At 52.2% G+C, this 22,221-nt stretch overlaps 1 protein-coding gene across 1 annotated transcript; it reads right to left on the bottom strand.

Moving 5' to 3' along the window:
• Positions 1–233: 233 nt before the first annotated feature.
• PMP22 (peripheral myelin protein 22) lies at positions 234–17,742 on the bottom strand. The gene is made up of 5 exons (XM_061377148.1): positions 17,602–17,742; positions 16,822–16,922; positions 15,646–15,736; positions 5,782–5,922; positions 234–1,842 (listed from the first exon to the last, which is right to left on the bottom strand). Exons 2-5 carry the CDS (start codon positions 16,897–16,899, stop codon positions 1,676–1,678), a joined length of 477 nt encoding a protein of 158 aa, XP_061233132.1. The 5' UTR covers positions 16,900–16,922; positions 17,602–17,742; the 3' UTR covers positions 234–1,675.
• Positions 17,743–22,221: the final 4,479 nt, after the last annotated feature.

The raw sequence follows: 22,221 nt of genomic DNA, 5'->3' as shown, positions 1-22,221 counted from the left end.
AGCACTATGGCTTGAGGCCCTGACCTCTGTTCCTGGCCCTGGCACTAACCCTGGGGCAGTCCTAACACAGAGCACAGGTATATGGGCCACACAGACACCACAGCAAGCTCAGAGCCTCTCTCAGCAGCGTGAATTAGCCAGTAAATAAGCTATGTAGCATCGTGGAGACCTTCCCTGGGTTGGATGCAGGCAGACCGGTGGCTCTGACCTTCAAAAATGCCAAAAAGCAGAAGCAACTGAGTTATTCTTTTATTTCATTGCTTCTTAGTCCACACAGTCGGTATAAAATCAGAAAAGCAAAGCAAAGAAAACAAAAACGAAACAACAAACCACCCCAAAAAGAAACCCCAAAATGAAACACAACACAACAGCAACGCGGTGCCTGGAGTCCTCAGGAGGCAGCCTGCGGTCTGTGCAGGTGCCTGTTCAATTCATGGCCAGACACGTCGCTGACACACAGACAGAGGACAGACATCCCGCTCCGGCAGCAAAGACCAGCACAGGGCTCCGACCGGAGCTGTTTCTGCTCCTCTTGACCATGGGGAGGGAGGGAAGAAGGAACCTTGGTTATAAATGCTTTATTAAAAATAATAGTAAAAGCCAGTCTAAGTACAAAAGCAGTTATAGCTCATTTATATTACACAGAATTATTTCTCATTTCTAGCTTTCTCGTTTACCTCAAGATTGTTAACTGAATTTCCAGTGAATAAGGTTAAATGGCTAGCAGTATAAGGAATGGTAAATAGATAGCACCATGTCATATATCTGGTATTTGATTTCATAGATATACTACTGGGTTTGCTTCTTTCTCATCGGTAGCTTAGCTCCACGGCAAGGATAAAGCACGTTTCACGGTTGGGAGCATCAATGCCCCAGTGCTTGGCTCGGCACACACACCCCAGCCCCACTGGCACAGGGGGCACCCCTAAACCTGGCCCGGGCGAAGGAGGACAGCCCGTGCTGGATTGCAATTCAACCTAAGTGATTTAAAAGCCCAAATTCCCAGCGGGTGTGGAGGAAAGGCAATGGAATTTAGGCACATAAGTCATTTAGGCACTTGGGGCAAATCAAAGCCTTTAGCTCTGAAATCCTTCAAACCTTTCGGAAGCATCTCCCGTCAGATCTGGACGTGCACTTCGGTTACCAGGATCACAGCATGTGGCAGGAGTGGGGACCAACCCCCTTGGCTGGCGTAAACAGGCCTAGCTCCCATTTATGCTGGCCTATAAACCACTCAGAGCTGGGGTTTTCTGATGGTTCGATAGGGGCTGGGATGGGGAAAGGAGAGTTCAGGTCAAAGAGGATTTTGCATGAGAGAAGAAAAAATCACTGCGCTCTTGTTACACTGTTAGGAGTAATAGTTCCTTAGGCACTTGCTTTAGGCTTTAAAACATAGCGTAGGGTCAACAAAAGCAAACAATACTATGTACATATATGTAAAAAGTGTTATAAATAGGTTTTTTAAACCATAGATACTATATACATCTTCAATTAACAAGTAACCCTTTGAGTGTTTCCTTGGGGGGCCGGTTGGGTTTGGTTGTGGTGGGAGGGTTTATTCCTTTTCTTGGTTGGTTAATTTGCTTTTCCGTTTTCTCGTCTCTTTTCCCCCGCCTCCGTCTCCTCCGTGGACATCATGAGTGCCCCTTGTCACGCCAGGCCACCTCCCGCAGCATCACTCCCGCTTCCGTAGGATGACGTAGATGATGCCGCTGGCCAGAGCCAAGGGGAAGGCGAGCCATGCCAGGATATAGGCAAAGCCGTAGGAGGTGTTTTCCGAGGCTTGGTGCCAGTCCGTGTGCCTCACTGTGAAGATGGCAGCGCCGCTCATCACGCAGAGCCCTGCCAGGGAAGCACAGAGGAGGGTTAGGATGGATAATAGGAACAGCTTCTTCACTAAGAAGGTGATCGGGCATTGGAACAGGTTGCCCAGGGAATGATGGAATCACGGTCCCTGGAAGTGGTCACAAACCGTGTAGACAAGGCTCTTGGTGATGGCTTAGTGCTGGGGAATGGTTGCACTTGATGAGCTTAAAGGTCTTTTCCAACCTAGAGGATCCTATGATATAAAAATGACACCATTCAAGAAACAGCTCCTTGCTGGAAAACCAGAGCTGGAGAGAATAGTACCCAATGCCAGCATGGGAACCATTTTTATTACTGCCCTTCTATATCCTGTCTCCTGGAAAACTATAGTATGATTTTGGGGGGGTGATGCTGTGGGCTCTGCTCTGGCTGCAGGGGATTGCTCTGATAAGCTCAGCAAGTAAACCAGAGCCGCTGGAGCAGGCAAAGCTGGAGCATCACTGGGGATAACCCATCCCTCAAGCAAGCACCAGGCATCTCCCAGCTCTGTGCTGCTGCTGTGGACCAGCCTTGCTCCTCTACCCAGCTTGTTTAAAATGCAGACTGTCTCCTGAACTACCTTACCAGAGGTGCTGTGAGAGCTCAGACACAAACCCCCGTGGGTTTCATAAAGCACAAACGTTTCTTTACCACTTCCCCAGGCAAACAGAGCAGGGGCTGAGGATGCTCTGGGCAGGCAGGATCTGTGCCCTGCAATCCCCCGTCCTCCTCCAGGGCTGCATGAGGAGCTCAACTGCAAACCCTGCTCTCTACAAGCCCACAAGGCAGTGGCTCATCCCTCTTCCCTGGATCCTGGCATCCACCCTCATGAATCAGTGACCAGCACAGGTCCCCGAGGGCTCTCCGGCCAGGCCCAGCTCCGGTAGGCAGCATTTAAGCTTTGTTGCAAAATCAACCCATCAGCACTGGGGACTGCCCAGAGCTAACACAAAGCCACCTCTATTTCTGCCCGAAAACAAGCTCTTTCAGTCAATCCCAGCAGTTCTATTATACAGTCGTGGGGCTGTTGTCAGAGACGAGTTCCAAATCCCCTGCACGGACCTCGGGACCACCTACATTTAACCACGGTGATATTTGAGCTGTAATTCCACTTGACACTGCTCCTTTGTTCTGGGAAAGTGCAGGAGTGGGAATAGGCTTCATTAACGCGCCGCTGGTGCAGTTTCCATTCTCTGAGCACGAGAGCCAACTCCCACTGCCCCAGCCCATGCACAGAGAGCACAGCGATTGTCTGCCCATGGTGGTGGGACAGGGGACAGGCGTGAGGCCACGCTGGTCACCTACAGACAGTGGAAAATACAGTGGCAATTGTCCCCATGAGGAATTTGGCAGCATGGAGGCAATGGTTACCCCATAGGGACAGCAGCTTTTGGGTGGGAGAGATGAGAGAAAAGGGATTAAAGTGATGCTGGGGGTAGAGAGCGCGATGGGTAAAATGGGTCAAACTGGAGAGGGCCAAACCAACATCTCACCCATGGTGGGCTTACACAGCTGTAAGAAGTTACCCGTGGATGTGATGGATCCAAGAAGGATGGAGGGGAGTCGTCAGGGGTTTTATGATGCCTCTGTGATAGCTGAAGTCCCATCAGAGCAAACTGAACTCAAGCAGTGTGGAGAAGGTGCTGGGGATGCATCCTGCCGCTGCACAACAGACCTGACTGACCTTGTGTATCCGTTCTTGCCCTTGCTTCCATGACCCTGATCCCCTCAGCCACGGCTGAAGTCACAGCACAGCTCCTACCCTCCTCCCTAGCTCTCAGGGCACCACTGCCTGGCTCTGCCACCCAGCAGCACCCAGTGGTCCTGCCCCTGGCACCCACTGGTTCAGGTCCAGCACTGCTGTTGGTCAGGCTCCAAAACTAGAGACCTTCGGCTTTGCCTGTACCATCACGGGGTGATGGAAGAGCCCACTCACCCCCAGAGGAGGGAGGTCCTCTGCAGCTCTGCTGGAGCCAAGAACAAAGCACTCAAGTGGGCAAGACCCTGTCCCAGGGCATCGCTGTGCCAGGGCTTTGCAAGGCATGGATTAACACCTCCAAAGCCTGAAGGCCACAGGAATTTCCTCTGTTGGCTTTAGATAGCCATGGTCTTCTATAGCAAGCTGCAAGGAGACCACATCAGGTTCTGTTCCTTTGACTGGAACGGTCTCTACCTCCAGGTGGGATCACCCAGCAGCGCTGGCACCATGTCCTGTGTCCTACCAACAACCCTCAAGTTTAGGGTCGCAAAGACCACAGCTGCCCTGAGCCCCCTCCTCCAGCCCTGGCTGAGGAGAACAGTGAGGATGGCCACCAGTGCCCATGGCTGTATGGTCCATCAGGACCAAGAACTCTGCCTACAGGTCCCCCAAGCCATGAGGAAATCTCATGGGGACCAGGTCACACTCTGGAGAGAGACTTTTTACAAAGGCATGTAATGATGGGATGATGGGGAATGATTTAAACTGAAAGATGGGAGATTTAGGCTAGATCTAAGGCAGAAGCTCTTCCCTGTGAGGGTGCTGAGGTGCTGGCACAGGGTGCCCAGAGAAGCTGTGGCTGCCCCATCCCTGGCAGTGCTCAAGGCCAGGTTGGACACAGGGGCTTGGAGCAAGCTGCTCCAGTGGAAGGTGGCCTTGCCCATGGCAGGGGGTTAGAAGTGGGTAAGCTTTAAGGTCCCTTCCAATGTAAACCATTGTACAATTCTCTAAATCCCGTTTTCTCTTCCTCTGAGAATGAGGTTTCACCAGTTCAAGAGAGCAAAGCCTTCTGCTCCCACATCTATTAGACAAGCTCTCAAGCACATAATTGCATTGTTAATGCCCATTTCCCATCCTTGTCTCCATGGCTATAATGGGTTACTACACATCTGTCTTTCCAGAGATGAACTGATCTGAACTCATCCCCTGCATTATGGCCAAGCAGATGCACTCCCAACAGATTTCATACCACTTGTGCCAATAAAGGTTAGCTCTGAACTTCTGAGGTTTGTGAAGGCCAGGTCAGCTGGAGGATGCTCAGGAACTTTGCCTAAATTCAGTGCGTAAGTTTTCCCACTGATGGCCTAGAGCAGCTTTTAGTCTAACATCTGAAGCTCCAGTCACTGATCTAGACAGCCTGTCATCCTTTAGCCAGAATCACATTGCACAACAGTTTTTCTAGTCTCGATGCTTGAAAATCCTCCCCCCTGGTTTCATATGTGGAAACATAAACGGAGCCAGTGGCATTACAGCACCTATATTTGGAGGGCTGCAACGCAGGATGTAACTATGGCTCATTTCCAGCACTGAGTCCTTGAAGAGTTAAAAATAGAGGCTGACAGCTCAAAGCCAGCCGCTCACCCTGCACGCTCCAGTGGCTCTCTGATGATGTGGAAAGCACCAGCCCCCTTACAGCAAGTTATAAATAATCATCAGGTCCTCTTTCACCAGAAGAGGATGCTCGCTGCTCCCCACCCCAACAGCAGTTGGGAAACCTCCCCCAGCCCAGCAAAGGTGGATCCCAGGAGCAGAGCAGCCACCATGGCCCCTCAGCGCCCCATCCCAAGCCTTCCCATTCCCTTCCCATGGGAAGAGGAGGTAGAGCCCTCAGGCCAGCAAGCCCTGATTGCCCCACAGCCCTGCCTCTGGTGGGTCCCAGCACCCTGCCCCTCCAGACCTTCCCCAGCTGAGTCAGCAATCCTCTTGCACTTCCCATGGTGCCAGGGAAGAAGGGCTTGGATGCATAGATCCTGATAGACAGATCCCATCCCACGGCATGCAAGACCTCCACAGACCCATGTTATTCATCCCCTGTTCCCTTCACTGAGCCACACAGGAGTCAGCTCCATGATGCTCCTGCTTTGGTACCCAAGAGCATGCTTGTTTCCACCATCACCCTCTCTGCTTGAAAGCCGTCTCCCCACCAGTGACAGCCCCGTGGATCAGCCCCCACTTACCAGCAAGGATTTGGAAGACTCCAGTAACGTAAAACCGCCCGCCTTTGGTGAGGGTGAAGAGCTGGCAAAAGAACAGGAACAGGGACAAGACGCTGAAGATGATGGAGAGGATCATCATCGCTTGGACAGACTGCAGCCATTCTGGGGAGAGACAGACAGAAACATCAGTGTGGGCACCACAGTTGGCAAGCCCCCACCGCAGCCCTTGGCATCATTCCCCATGCCACCATCCCACCCCGGGTCCCATGAAGTTTCTTATCATCTGGGAGATGATCCAGCGCTGCATCAGTTAGTGAGGTCCTCAGCACAGGCATGATGCTGCTTGGGATTTAGAAGGATGCGTGCACGGACCAGAGTGCTGGGATAAAATGAATCGCAGGGCCACACTCTATTCTCATAACCAAACAGGAGCAGAGATCCCAACCCTGACCTGAAGCCTGCAGCAACCAAGACAAAGCCTCTCCCTCAGAATCACATCAGTTCAGCTGCCCTGGAAACACACAAGCCATGTGCAGCAAGCCATGAGACATGGAGCGGGCCAAGCTGTGAGCTAAACAAATACACAGGGAGTGAAAACACCCTCTGCCCTTGCGGAGTCAAACCTTTGAGAGCCTTCCCCAGCTGCCAAAGAGCAGCTCAACCAGCCCCAGTGTGAGTCACTGCCCAGCTATTTCCAGGCTCTGTGGGTGTGGAACTCCCCTCGTAAAAATAAGACAAATAAGCAAGCAAAACGCTGCTCCATCCCATGAGCTGCTGCAGCGGGACACGAGGAGGCAGTGCCTCGCAGCGCTGGGATGGGCCATGCTCACAAATGCCTCTGCCTTTCCCTTGCCTTTGAAAGTCTGAGATGGAAATGGGCATTTGCAGCCTTCCTGGAGAGGTCTTTAAGGGATGCAACAGGGATTAATTCAGCAAGAAACCAGGCAGGATGCGGTACAGGTAAACTGAGGCACAAAGCGCTCGGTGAAAGGCAGGGAAATCGTGCTTTGGGCTGGATGCTCAGACAGGGGAGAATCCTGACCCATGTTCCTGCCACTTTCTTACCCCACCAGCTTCATTTCCCAGCTGCACACTGCAAGAACCACTGGCTTTCTAAAGCAAACAGCTGAAACCCAACAAATCTTCCAACTAAAGGTATCCTGCAGCTTAACAACTTTCAGTGCTTGAGGAAGAGAATTAAGCCATTTGGGACTGCCTAAAAGCAGCGTCTGCTCCGAGAGAACTGGTCACACTTCCCACCACATCCTCACAAGCTGCACTCATGGAGGTGAGAGCAGAACTGGAAACAGAAAGTGAGGTACAGCCTCCAGCTGGGACAGGAATGATGATCCACGCCTGAGCCTTTCCAGCAAATCCATGCCTGCAGGGAGCTTCCTGTGCAATTTAGTAACGTCTGGAGTGTTTGGCTGTGGACCATCAATTCTACCTCTCGTCTTTGCATCTTGCCTCTGGACATTCATGCAGTGGAGCTGAATTTGCTCACCAAAGTAGACTGAAACCACCCAGAGCAGCCTCTGCTCATTGAGACAGCTTTTTCCTTCCCCTCCTTTTCCCACCTCCCATGCCAAACTACCCTGCAGCATTAACAGGTCCTGCTAAAGACCTGCTGCACTTCACTCGTTTCAGTGCTGCTGTTTCCGTCCATGTGCACCAGTTGCTGCCACTCCTTAGCAAGGAGTGGCTATCACTGCTGCCACTTCCAGGAGATCCCAGCATGGTTTTCACACTGATGGGCACACAACATGTCCCATGTATTTCATCTATCTCTGCTAGCCAAGCAGGAAAAGCCCCTGCCTCGACCATAGCTGACTTGAGCACTGGCCACACTCAAGCAGAGAGGATGAAGCAGCTCAAGTGCGGCTAAAAACCAGGCCATAAATCATTGCTCAGATGGGACTGTAGCAATACAATTACACAATGTCCAGCTGCTGAACTACAATCTCCTTCCACACTTCAGCACAGAAAGGGCTCCCATCCCAAGTCTGGGAAGCTGAGCTTTCATCTCACCCCATCCCAAGCCCTAAAGCCATGTCCAGCTCCATGCACCGGCTGAGCCAAAGCCTGCCCAGCCCCAAGCCCTACAGTTTGGTCCAGGACCCAGGAAGCCAAGTCCTTTGTGATTCCAAAGGCCACAGGATCCGGCCCGGAGAGGAGCCCTTTCTGCTCGGAGGTGGATGCTCCAACTGCCGGTTATTTTAGGAGAAGCCTGTCTAGACGGAAAGCTGAGCTGAGCTGCCCTTTTAATTGCATCCGCCTCCCCGTGCCTCTTCGTTGGTTCTGAATGCAAATGATTTATCCAGGCTCTGCAAAATCCCATTGTAATAAAGAGCCGTGTCAGAGGAATATAAAGGCAGGCACTGAGAGGGAGGGAAGAGCTCACCGTGACCGGAGGGCTTTCGGCAAGCAGCCACACGAGCAGGGTAATCAAGAGATGATCCCATAGACCAGGGAGTCTCTGCTCACATCCAGCCCTTTGCTTACTTCTATTGGCCTCCTATGCAAAAACAAGGGGCAGGATCCCCAGCTCATGACACAGAGACCCACAAGCACAAGCAGCCATACTCCCATTAAACCCAAACCCAGCTGCCCGCAGCTAATACGCTTTCCAACCCTATTAGCTTTCCAATAGCTTTCCAACCCTAACTATTCTATGATTCTAATACAGACTTCAGCTGTATTAGCTAATTGCCTTTAATTCATTTGAGAACTATAACTGCAGATAGGCTTGGTGCATCCTCAACCTCACATGCTTTTAACTCCTTTGCTGTTATTACCGTGTCCTGCCTAAAGGCTTCTTCCCTTCCCACAGGGAGGTGTGGGCCCTGCGAGCTGTACCATGGGGCTGTCAGCACTGTTTACTCCCAGGCTGTTATTTGTGGTTTCCCCTGGGCAGTGTGTCGGTTGTTCCATTTTTCTCCTGCATCTCTTCTGCTCCATGTTTATATCTTTGCTCTTCAGGAGGAAGAAGAAGAGGAAGCAGAGTGGAAAGGACAGATAACACCCTGCATGCTGCTTCCGGAGAGGACCCGTAGGGAGTGTTCTTAGAGCCCTTCCAGGCCGTTAGAGACAAAGAAAGATGCTTTTACAAAACAAATTTGACATTTTCCCTAAACTCTGCAAGCCCCAATGGGCTCACGCCACCGCTTGTAACAGCAGAGAAAAGCCTTCAGCCCGGGGATGCCCAGCCCCACACTTCATTGCCCTGAAGTCTAACATGAAAGAAAGAAACCTAGAGCAGAAACTGAAACTTGGAGCAGAAACTGCAGCTGAACACCCCCAGATGACAGTAGCTAACCCAAGCCTCTCCAGCAAAGCCCCAGCCCTGCTTGCAGGGATGTTTTATACCAGGACAAGGGATACAGCTGAGCAGACATTGGCTCCCTGCTGTTTAATTCACTGTCATTGAGACCCTATCTTCTTTTGGCCCAAGCCAAGGAGAATGAATGAAGTACTAACTGAAAAGAAACTTATTTGAGCAACTGGACTATAGACTCACTGTAAGACACCATAAATTAGTGCTGTGCATCAAAAACACCTCTGCGCTGCGACCTGCAGCTGATGGTAACATTCCGCATGTGTAGCTTTCCCTTTGCAAACCACATGTGAGTGTATGCTTCAAAAGCAACCACTTATTTGGAAGAAAACATCCACTAAGCAGGTAACTGCAGTATGTAATATACATAGAACAAGAGGGAGGGGAAATTCATGATCACATCTGCATAGTAAAACCTGCTCCTTTGATGCTGCCAAATATTAGCAGGGTCAGGAACAGCACAACATCTGCTGGTACAGAGGTACCAGAACAGGTCTGCCAGGAAGAGCCATGGGTTTTGAGCAGGGCTGTTCCAAAGGGGACTCTTGGGCTTCAAGGTCTCATCAAGAACCTGACCATAGCATCCTCACCTATAAAGTGGACAGGTCACATCATAAGTGCTGGAACTTGCAAGTTTTAAACCTTGATATTCAAACACCCCTTAAGAGGGTTGGAAAAGGGTGAACTGAAGATGCAGCAATATTAGCTCAATCACATCATTCACCTGGGCCTCAGCTTCAGACCACTGCCCCTTGGCAACTCACTGCAGCAATTCAAAGGCAAACCAGCTCAGCTACCTGCAGTGTTATTCCTGGCAGCACAGACCCCATCACCGCCACCCACATTCCCATTGCTTGAAGTGAACATCCCTCCTGTTGGGGAGAACAGCATCACAGTTCATCAGCCACATCCAGCAGGGCTGCTAAGCTCTCCTTTGGAAAATCCAGCTCCATGACATCGCAACTTCCTTCTGCTTTGGTCCCAGACCTCCCACCAGCATGAAGTCAAACCTTCCCCAGCTGCATTCCAAGCTGCTGGATACTTGAGCCAGGAAAAGCAGGTTTTACACCCAGTGGTTGCTGCTTTCCTTTTTCTATGTCCACTCCCTGGAGAAGACCACAGAGTGCTGCAGGATTGAGGTATTCCTGGAAATCCCATGGGAAAAGGGAGATTTTAAAGAGCTCCCAAGGTGTTTGTAATGGCCAGGGGATGAGCACATGAGAAACACTGAGGCTGCAGGGAGGCTGTGAATGAAGGCAGTGCTGCAGCTCCTGCACAAGACTTCCTGGTCCTCTTCTGTAACTCCTTCAGAAGGAGATGAAGCCCTCACAGCCCTCTTGTGTCCTCTTTTCCTCCCAGCTCTCCTCCCTCTTGCCTTCTCCTTGAAGCTCCATTTAAGAAGTCCCCGAGGCCAGAAGGTCCATAGCTCTCCAGAGCTGCACATTCAGATGCTCCATCCAACCACTGACACTCACATCCCACAGAGGCAACTTCTGATGCTGCCAAGGCAGCAGAAAGCTGCTGGCTCCATGAAAAACACCTTCCATCAGCCCCACCATGCCCAAGGCAGCTCCTCTCCAACACCCTCAGCGCAGTGGCTCCTTTTGGCTTGTGCATCAGAGCAAGCTGAGATGGTAGACACATCATTTCAGGCTCAGGTCCTCCAAAGGGCTTAGGTACCAGCTCTCAGTGACTTCAAGTCCAGGCACCAGGAGGAGGGATGGGGAGCGGTGATGCCCTGGCACGTTGCAGGGGTACACCCAGCCTGTGGCCACGGGGACATCCAAGAATCTCAGCAAGGCCAAAATCAATGTTGGTTTAAGGGTTTTCCAGTGCTGCGCTCTGCAGTGGGTTCCCCCATCCATCCTTCTGGCTTTGCTGTCATTGCTTGCCCACATGTTGCCTTCTTCCTCCCTTTTTACTCCTCTTCCATGGGCCAAAGCTCCCCATCTAGCAGGGGAGGCTGCCTGACCCCCTGTATGCAGAACAACGGGAGCTAAATTGCTCTGGAGCAGCTGAGAGAAACACAGCAGTAGTTCCCTACCTCTCCTTATCAGATGCCCTTTGTAAGAGGAAAAAGCAACAATAAAAACCTGGGTTTAAACAGAGGAAATCCCTTTCATGTTGTAGGCAATACAGTAATGGGAGAAGCTGATCTGAAACACAGCAAGTTAAATGCCACCTCCATCTCTCCAAATCTTTTCTATGTCATTCAGGCCCAGCACTGCTGGAAGAAAGAGTCTGAAAGAATAATGGCAGCAAAGCCACTCTGGGGGCACTGACAGAGCAGAAGCAATGGGTTCAGATGTTTCAGTTATGCATTTTAAAGCAGAGAGGAAGCAGTGCAATTCCTGCAGGGAATAGATGATGGGTTAGGGCACAGATGCTGCTGCCTCATGCCAAGGAGGAAGAGCTCTCCTGCCTCCTCCAGAACCCAAGAAAAGGATTTCAAGCACCAGCAGCGCTGCTTAGGGTCCCACCTGCCAGAGCAAAGATGCTCTGGAAGAGGGAGAAACAGGGTGCAGAGAGCAGGGCAATCCTCTTGTGCCTACCCCATCAATGGGAGATCCATCCCTGTCTCCCCAGGCAGTCTAGGACACATCTCTGCTTTGGGCAACCCACCTGGGCTTTGCTTGTGGCCATCACACCAGTAATGTGTGTGGCCACATAGATGGCCAGGTCTATCATATGGCCACAGCATTTAGTAACCATGTGGACTGGCAGCCTGAGCATTTCTCAAGGTTTAGGGCTTTCTTTTCCCTTTAAAAAAGCCCAAACCCATCAGTCTGCCTGTGAACAAGCCAGTCAGGAGAAAGCAAAGGGCAGCGACAGGCGAAAACTGTAAGAAGACAACAGGAAAAACATCTCCTGACATTACAGAAGGATGTAGGGATCTCCACAGAGGTTCCCATTGCTTCGCCACCAAAATCACAGGAAGAGCAGTACAAAGCAGCAGGAAAACATTCTTGACTGCATAAAAAAATCATTTGTGGACAGAAAAGGCCATTTTTAGAGGAAAAATCAAAAAATCACTGTCTGGAAATTCGGGGTGGAATCTGCTCCAAAGCACTCGAGCTGTTCAGGTCCGGCCGCGTGCCCCGTGTCGCAGCGGGCTCCCACAGCTGGGGGCTGGCACACGGCCCTGCCGACGCACAATCCCGGGATTCAGAGCTGGATTCTTCAGATAAGTCTTTTCCAGGAATGTCTGACAGCGCAAACGGAGCAAAGATTGCAACATTTTTCCCATAGTTCTCGGCCTCTTGGGGGAAAAAAAGGCATTATCTAACAGGCAAAGGCAGAAATCAAAGCAACAAGCAGGCAGTTGTGAAAGGCAAAGAAGTGGGCAGTGGCCCCCGACCTGGTGTTTCCTCCTCCTTCCCTGCACTCACACCCCTCTGAGTGCTCAGCCCAGAGCGGGATCAAGCCCTGCCAAGAGGAATTTGGGAGGTGGGAGCTCAGCCGATACCAAGAACGGCTCCACTCTGTACCCAAGGTCAGCTAATGTCCCGGGAAGCCGTGGTCTGGCATTCCTGCAGTCAACCCTTGGGCTGTTTTGCTGCTTATTCCATTCCCATGGGATAATCTGCAAGGTCAGGAGCACAATCCCAAACCTGCCCCAGTGTTCAATACGAGCAAATCTTGTGTCTTAACACTGGAATATGGGTTTAGCCAGTTCAGCTTCTCATTGGGCATCCTCATGACGGTCACCTCAACAAAAGGGTCTCTCTGTGGCAGTAGACTGAGAGGAAGCTCATCCATCCTCACTGTGCTGCAACCAAGCGGACCATATCACAGCACCACAAACCCATCCATCCTCTCGCTGCTGGGACCAAGGGGAGCATCACAGCACCACAAACCCCTCAAAGTCCTCACGCATCCCAAACACACAAGACCCAGCCCTACCAAATTCCACATACCCCAAGCAGCACTTCTCTTCAAAAGGAGAGGAAGAAATAACAGCACTACAGCTGCCACTGCAATGACCAGAAGACAAACTGCCTCTATGTAAAGATCAAGTTCAGCCAATACAACCCAAGGAGGATTTCATGCTCTTAGCCCACAGCAGACCTTGGCACTCTGTGTTTAACCATTAAGTACCGTCCTTGGCTCTGGCACAAAGGAACAAATTCCTACTGCTTTCTACAACCCAGTGTAGGAAAACACAGCCTGTGTTTTGAATGAGGTTTAAAAGAGAATGGTTTGTGGGGTTTGCTATAGGATGTTTCATGTTTTTGAAAGTAAGCATATTCCCAGCAAAGAGCACAAGAAGGATGAGGCAGGGGACAAGCCTTGGAAGTAGCTCTGCCACAGCATCCTTGCCCCATGTACATGCTGTTGCTTCAGATACTGCCTAACTGCAGTGGACTTTGAAGTCCAGAGGTGATGGGAGCAAGAGGGCTGGAGATGGGAAGTGGGGAGGGATGGTGATGGGATCCACTGGAACTGATGCTGGGTGGTGTTTCTGCTCTACTTTTACAAATGGATTGTAAAGGCCTTGCATAAGCCTATGAAACAGCTTTTGAATTTGTGTTCCTACAGCACCAGTGAGCTCTGGACCCCACACCACCACATGGAGGCTGGTTCTCAGCAGCACTGCTTTCACATCCCTGCTGTGGGATGAAGGGAGCACAAGCTTTTGCCCAAGCAAAACCCCCTTCTGATGCTAGAACAGAGCCTTCACAGAAATCAGAGCTGTCAGAGAGCTCTTTAAGACTTGAGCACAACATGTCACTGCAGCACCTTATCAAGCAAACTGAGCTGCTTGACTGCATTAGGCAGGGTCATCTTGACTACAGTCCCCTTAATGATAAATAAATCACCACTGGAAAGGATCCAGAGGGAAGCCCCTCTTTGAGGAGCTTCTGGAAACACAGGAATACAGACTCACAACACCCAGCAGGACAGTCAGACATGGAGGAACCCATCCAACCACGTGTTGACGCTGACAGCTCCTGGACACAGCATCCTGTAAACACCCAGAAACAGCAGGGCAGCTTTGAAAAGCCAAAGATCTGGGGAGGCTTTAGAGCCCTCTGGGGTGCAATCACTGCCTTTTATTGCAAAGCGCAAGCTCAGCGGGCTTGGTGCACGCATGAACGGCTGTGAAGCAGCCTGCCTACGCTGCAGATAGCCAGCAACTGCTGATGAAGGACACGGCTCCAGAAGGCTCCTCGGCTGGGATGGGATCCAGCTCCTGGCCAGCCTGGACACCACCAGGCGTCAGCAGAGACCCGCGGTGAAAGCTTTGCTCCCACTGAAAACCAAAGCCTGAGTCCAAGCAGGGAAACACAGCCCAGGGAAGAGGGAAAGTGAGCACCAGCATCCACCTCCCTCAGTGGGGTGTTCCGCTCTCAACAGACTGGGGATGAGGGGGACATAAGACTCCAGAAGCCTCCAATAGTCTCCCATTGCTTCTAGACCCTTTGTCAGCATTTAGTGCTCTCAGTGTGACCATTCCCTCCTTGCCAAGACCACGTGGCATGGGTTTGCTCCTGCGCCAGGACCATGTTTCCAGCACAGTGTGACTGTGCTCCCAGTGACAGGCGTGTGATTCACAGCGGGTTTCACTGGGGTTACACTGGGAGAATCTGATCCATAGGAAAGCCAAACCCAGGCTAACTGAAAACAAATGGACACAGCACCACTGGCAATAGCCCTGTCCTCTGGGGAAACTGAGGCACGGGTTTGCCTTACTCCCTGAGCACAGAGTTCTTGTTACTGGTGCCACTGGGTGCCCTGGAAGCTCTGTGTCAGTGTCTTAGGAAGCACCCCTCCCCTGCTGACCTCAGCAAACAGCCTGATGGGTGATGACACATCAGCCTTCACCCAGCTTGGTCCAGAGCTGGAGTTCAGCCACTCCAGATGTGCAGGTGCCACAGGGCTCTTTCAGCAGTGGGATGAAGGGCTTGAGCACTCAGCACATCCAACACTTGGTATGCAACAGCAACCCACAGGGTGAGGATTGTGCCCAAGAACTCAGGAGGTCACAGCAGCCAAAAGCATGGCAGGGTGTCCTCCAGAAACAGGCTGTCCTTGAGGGACCATGTGCATCTTTAAAACATCCTCACTACCAGAGCAAGAGGGAAGCATGCCGAAAATGGCCCCTCTGCTCCCAGCAGGGTGATGGTCACCTTGTACATCCAACTGCAATCAATATGGGCTAATAATGGGAGACTACTCAAAAGGGCTTGAGTCACCTCCACCCTGCCAGGGGCTGCCCCACAGCTTTAGGGCAGCAGGACAGAGTGATGGACAGCGGGTCTGGTACCCACACCAAGCCCCATTGCAACTTCAGAGACTGATAAGGCTGGGGGGAGCCACCATGTGTCCCCCTACCAGGACACCAGGACCATGGTGGAGCTCTGCCTCTTCATCTGGGAACAGCGCAGAGAAGGCAAGGGAAAAGGTGGGATGGAACAACTTCAGGAGGGTGCAGGGAAAAGCGAGAGGCACCCACAGCAGACCTGCACAGGCAAATCCCCCTTGATTCCATAACGCAAGGAGAGTAACGCAACAGGCAGCAACATCCCTGATGTCCAGGGAGCACTCACCGTTCGTGGACGACGCCAGGCAGTGGAAGATGGTATCAGAGGTGCAGTTCTGCCAGAGGTCCGCTGTGTGCCCGCCATTCACCAGCCATTGCTGCAAGAGAGATACAGCCCTGTGAGCATCACCCAGGCAGGAAACAGCCCAAAGGCTTCAACACCAGCACGTGTGTGCCCGGCCAGGCACTCCCAGACACATGCTCTTCTTTAGGAAGGGGGTTGGAAAGTACATCCTGATATTTGCTTTTAGCTGCCTTCGCCTCAACGGTGCTAAAACAGAAGCTCTTTATTCTCTTTAAACATGGACCAAATCCCAGGGGGAACACTCACTTCCCTCCCCTCTGCCGTCCTCGCCCGGAGCCTGGCCGGGTTATTTGAACGCTTCCACGTGATTTCCAACAGCTTGGAAGATTCTTGTAACGGCTCCTGCTGCTGTTAGCACCACCCCAAAGGGAAAAAGGGAAAATACAGGGAAAACCGGACCCCGTGAAGCAAGTCTGGAACTCACCAGCTCCACAAAACTGCCGCCTTAAAACCAAGTCAACCCCCTTCCTAACTAGATGACGTGGTAACTGGGCTCTAGACCCAGAACAGTGCCGGGAGCTCCCTGTGCAGCATCCAGCCCTCAATCTTCTACTCATGCGAAGCTTAAGCCTTGAAACATCACCAGCAGGAGCCCATCTGCGCTAGGAAACAGAGGCTGTGTCTAATTCACAGCCCCAGAGGAGCAGAGCTGGGGGCAAATCCACTGGTGCTGAGAAGCCAGAGCCAAAACCACCCTATTTCAAAGGGTTTTGCTCAGACTGGCTGCACTGGAGCTGTGGCTGAAGCCCATTAGCAGGTGGAGTGCCTGTATGTAAGGGAAGAAGAGCATCACCCCCATGAAACGCATTTTGGGTGCTCCAAAGCTGCTCCTGAGCAGGGGTGATGAGATGGGCTTCAAGAGCACTCCCCTCAGTACTAACATAGGTGCTCTGAGCACCCACTGCGGCACACATCCGACAGCACAAATACTCCAAAACCTCCCTGTCAGACCAGCAATGGGCTAGTAAAGATTTCCTGCTAAAAGCCAGCTGTAAAACAACCCACAGATGCCAATAACACTTTCTGGCCATGCCATGCCCCCACCAGCCACTCCCTGCCTTGCCGGTACCCTGGTGCCAAAGGAAAGTCCGTACTTACACTAACGATGGTGGAGACGAAGAGGAGCACCAGCACGGTGACGTGGAGCACGATGATCCCCAGCAGCAGAAGCAGCATCTTGGCGGTGTCAGGGGACAGAACTGGAGGGGCCACAGGGATGATGCTGAATGCGTGTGTCTGTACCCAGCCCGGCCCCGGGGCGCTGCAGGAGCCGGCCTGGCTCCGGGGGATGCCTGGGCAGTGCCCAGCTCCCTTTGCCCACTGCCGGATACCCCTGAGGGGTACCCCAAGCCCTATCACCGAAACGGGGCTTCCCCGGCCCGTCTCCCTTGGGGACCCCCAGGAGGGGGATGTCCCCCCTAGGGGGCTCCTATCCCTGTCCCCAAGGGGGTGTGCTCCTCGGCACCCCTAATGGGAGGGGTCTGCCTGGAGCGAGGTTCCTTTGCCGACAGACCCAGGAGACCACCGGGGGTGATTCTGCCCGACCCTCTCCCCAGGGGAGGCTTTCCCCGGCTCATCGGCCCCGGCGAATCCCAAGGAGCGGGGTAATGGCGGGGACACATCCACCTCGCCCCGTTTCACCCGACGGGGCTACCGAGCCCCCCCTTCTCCTTGGCCCATCTTCCTTCAATACTCCCAGCAAAACGCATCTTAGACCCTCTCCCCGAGGGAACGGGGGGGGCGTCCCAGCCCGTCTCCCCTCTACACCGTCGGATAGGAGGGAAGGGGGCTGCCCTCATTCCTCTCCCCTGCGCACCCCGGAGGATCTCTCCGGGTACCCCCAGCCCTGCTAAGCGGCGCAGCGGGGCCCGTACTCACGTCGCGGCGGAGCCGAGCGGCGCTGGGTAGCGGAGCGGAGCGGAGCGGGCGGCGGCGCTGTCAAGTTTCCCCTTTAACCGGGGCCACCGCCCCGCTTGCGTCTGCGGGACGGGGCGGGCCCAGCGCCGCGCCCGGGGCTCCTCCTATAACAGCGGCAGCGCCCGGCCCGTCGAGCTGGGGACTCTGCTGGGAGGCAGCGACCGCCCCGTCGGCCATCGCCTGCACACACGCACAGAGGACACCCCCGCTGTGGCTGCTCCCTCTTCTTCCCCACCACGACACCCAGCGAGGAGTCCCCGCCGTGGGGAGCCCCCGCTGCTCACCCAGCCCATGGAAGGAGCGGGGAGGCGGCGGCTCTGCCCCGCTCCGCTTCCCGGAGCAGATGTGCGTGGCCGTGGGGGGGTGGCCCCATCCCCGAGGTGCGAGGCTGTGGGGGCTCTGTGAGACCCTGCTCAGGGATCCGTGGGGCAGGATTTGGGGAATAAAGTCGAGGGAACATCATCTCTGATTCCCGCAGTGAGGCTGTGGCCAGGGAAGTGACACCTTTGCGATTGGCTCCTGCTGTGGGCAGTGATTCTGGCCCCTGGGCTGGAGGGGTTTAGCACCTGAAAGGAACTGAGTGACTTTTTGCTAAATGGAGGGTGAGATCTTCCAGAATGCTGGAGGATGGAGGTGCCTGGGGAGGCTGCACTCGTTCCTCTGTCTGATCTGTTGAAATAAACTTCCCCCAACACTTCCAAGGACCTGCACGCTCCTGGGAGTCCTGAGCACCAGCACCAACCTCCCCATCACCTCTCGACACACCAGCTCCAAACTAGTCCTGCTTTGCTGTAGAGACGAGGGGATTCGGCATCCAGCCACTGAAACTGAATCTTGGGAGAGAAAAGGGAGAGGAGCGTGCTTGGCTCCCTCCTCCTGGCAAGCAGAGCCTGTTCCCTGCAGCACAGGCTCTGGCTTGGCTGCTCAGCGCTTGCGTAAGTGGTCCCATCACACGCATTAGGCAGCAAGTGGGAGTTCAGAGCACTCTGGGGGTGGGAGAAGATGGGCCAGTGGCTGAAACTGGGTCCCCAGCCTCACACTGTGCTCAAGCCCCTGTTTCAGTCCATGCCTGCATGTCCCATCACGATGCCAAACCATGTTCTAGCATCCTCTGCCTTGTGTCCAGCCTGGCTCCTCCAAAGGATGCAGTTTGTTCTCCCCTCTGAAAAACACCCACCCATTTCCCTGCTGCTGCCACCTCTCTGCGTCACCCTGTGATGCTCCAATGCCATCCGTGACTGCAAGCTGCAGAGGGCTAAAACATCTGGACCAACATCAGTACATTCCTCCCTAATGAGGCTATTTCAGGCTGTCTTGCCTCTGTGGGTTGAGTGCCTGTGCTGCATTCAGAGCAGAAGGAGCCACCATGCTCGGGGCTGTGCAGACAAGGAGTGAGAAGGGGCAGCTCCTCTGTGAATATGGGAGAGCAAAACCACCTTGGCTCCAGCTCTGAAAACTGCCAAAAGCAGGAGAAAGATCTGAAACTCAAATCAGGAAACAAAGTAGCCTGCGGGTAATAATGAAGCCCAGTTTGGCTGAAAGTTGTAGATTAGAAACAGTGGAGGAAGCCCAGAAAGAAGAGCACATCACCCTCATGCTCCTCAGACACTTTCCCACTTGGAAAGGTGCATTGTCCAAACAGAGCAGGGCCTTGGAAAAACATGCGCTGTGATGGCAGCGCTGGTGATGGGGATCTGTGCTGATCCAGGGAGCACAGTGAGTTCACATGGAGCTCGTCTCTGTGCCTTCCATCAGCTGGAGGTGATGGAAGGCCAGTGGCCAAGTTATAAGGTGAGAAAGTGGGGATGTGCACAGCAAAGCGTTTGAGGAACTGCTGGAGAGACAGCATCAGTACTGGAGCTAGCATGGCCAGAGCATCATCACACAGTGCTGCCCATCGAGGAGCTCAAAAGCCACCCTAGCTCCTTGTCCATCTGATCATGGCTGGCAGTGGTCATCACTGCCTAAATAAAAGCAGGCGCCACAATACATTTGAAAACTGGTCTGTGTACAAACCAGATTGGCCACAGGCTGTGCTGGGAATAGTGTAAGATTGATGGGTTGTATAAACACTGGGTAAAAATGTGGATTTCTCACTTCGAGTCTATTCCATGGGATCACTTAAAGCTTACAATGCTTCAGCTTGAACTTCTAGACTAAAATGGTGAGAATTCAGAAGGGAAAGGGGGTTTTATATTACTTTAAGGGACAGCGATGGACTCTGTGGACTGCTGAAAAGGGTCTAAGTTTCATTTCACTCTGGCTGTGGCATCATGGGCTCTGCCAGTGGTCCAGCAGACGTGTACACCAACCATTCCAGTCTCCAGCCCAGGTGAACGAAACCACTCTTAGGCATTTTCAAGCTATGCAAAAAGACAAGCTTTTCTCTGGGTGTCTTCTTGGGGATGAACTTGTTTAACCCCAAGATTTTGCTCTGTCATCACAATTTTAGGGCCTCGCTTCCTGTTCCCTACCCTGGTGATGAAGACCATTAGGATTTGAAATGCAAAGGGGAAGGGACAGAAATCTGACTGCCATCAGTGAGCCCACAGCTCATAATGGGGGGCAAGCCTGTTTCCAAACAACTGTGTAATTAGGAAAAGAAGAGCAAGATACAGTTTGAATTGCATTTTACAGAGACTTACAGTGCCCCCATATATATATATGCCCATCTGTATGCACATAGAGGGAAATAACTGCCTAAATGAGTATTTCCAGCTGAAGGGCTCTCTCCACCTTGAGAGCACAGCCCCTGCTGGCAGCAAGCACAGGGCTCAAAGGGCTGCCAGGGTCTTGCCCTTTCCCCAGCACACAGAGGGGCATGCACCAAGCTGGGTCACAGCCAGGCAGGAGGCAGCTGCTGTGCCCAAGGAAGAGGTGCCACTGCAAGGGGAATGGGCCTTTTCTCCACTGTTTGGATCAAAATGCACTGAGAGAGTGTGGGTTTTACCTTTTCTGATTGAGCCACTGGAATGGCTATCTGAAAAGCCACTTCACGCATTAAAAAACCAGGAGGGGAGGCATTTATATTGAGCAGACTTCTAAACCAAGAGGTCTAATGCATCTTGGAGACATAGACATTTGCTTTCCACCAAACCAAGAGGAATTTACGAAACATTTTAGTCCTGTCTGCATTCATGCCCAAAACCTGACATCATCCAACTTCTTGCTTTCAACTCCAAAGCAGTTGTCATCACTGATAGAGTCAGGCTGAAATCACTGGAGAAAATCCAACTGGCTTCAATGAAACCAAAATTTACCCACTGACTCCAAAACCCCAATGAAACCAACTGAGCTTCCCAAATGGGACATGACTGTGTCAGAACATAGATGCTTTCAAACACTGTGATTTGTGCTCATCTCCTGCACGCTGACAGCATATAGAAGGGCACAATCCACTCTGAGCTCTGGTGTTGAACCTACAAATTTAAGCCAGCTTTGAGCCACCTTTTTTGCCCAAGCTATTGAGTTTTACACCTTTGGCCTCAGCAGTCCCAGCTCTGGTCCCTTTTTCAGGCTGTTCCATGGTCCCAACAGTGGCCACTGATGCTGTGAGGGTGATGGTGCTCCATCCCCTGCAGCTCCCTGTTAAGGAACACAGTGATGCTACAAAGTCTGCACAGGCTCAAAGAACTGGATCAAGACCATGTGAAACAAATCCATGGGGGGATATTAAATTCAAGGACAGCCCTGTCAGCTCAGGAAGTCCTCGAGATACTAATTGCTGGAAGCTGGGAAAGTGGACTGGGAAAGTATCACAGAGCGCTTGCCTTGTCCTGGTGCTTTTATCTAAGCATCTCCTACTGGCTCTGTTAGAGGCTGAATCCAGCGCTTGCTGGTTTTTGGTCTGAGCTAGCACAGGCATTTCTATGACCCCATTTTCCTTATTTTTTTCTTTAGCATTTTGCCAATGTTTTCTCCATTTTTCCTTTTTTTTTTTAGTTCCATAATAATCATGAGTTTGGGGTTTTTTTCCTGACTACTGATGCTGTTTGGGGAATTCTCTCTCCCTTGAGCATAATAATCTGCATTAGTTATGCAATATACAATTAACATGGGGTTTTGGCGAGCTTTCATTTCACCCACATTGATAACAGAGTCCTCTAGGGCATTCAGTAGTTTTTCTTTCCTTAGACAAGAAGTCTTGATAGAGTGGCCTTGACTGTTCAGCTGGATCCTGGACTGACATGAAGCTTAGCTTGCATGAAGCAGTGCTGTCCTGGCTTTATTATTTCCTTTCCTCCAGTCAGTAAACAATCAGTTTACAAACCTGGCCCTGCAGGGTTTATTGGGATGATGCAGGAGGGTGGGAATACGGCTGTGGGATGCAAAGGAATTTCCACAAACTAACTCTCTCAGCAACTTGGCTGATAAGGGCAGCAATAAACCAGTAAAAGCAGGCACAGCATTCTTCAGCCTGAAGGCATTTGAAAGAAAGGAAACATCACATCAGTGTGGAAAGGCAGCTGAGGCAAATGGGGGTTCTACTTACAGGTGATCTGTGAAAGCAAATCATGTAATGGTACAAAAGCATCTTGTGCATCAGAAGGAGGAAGGCAGGACAGGACGGTTGTTTAATAC

This window comes from Neopsephotus bourkii, unplaced genomic scaffold (genome assembly GCF_033783945.1).
Source record: "Neopsephotus bourkii isolate Nb327-2 ecotype Australia unplaced genomic scaffold, CSIRO-AGI_Nbou_v1 NB_1749, whole genome shotgun sequence".
In the NCBI taxonomy this organism is placed as follows: Eukaryota; Metazoa; Chordata; class Aves; order Psittaciformes; family Psittacidae; genus Neopsephotus; species Neopsephotus bourkii.
The sequence above is the reverse complement of the archived record's forward strand: the minus strand, read 5'-3'. Positions and strand labels throughout refer to the sequence as shown.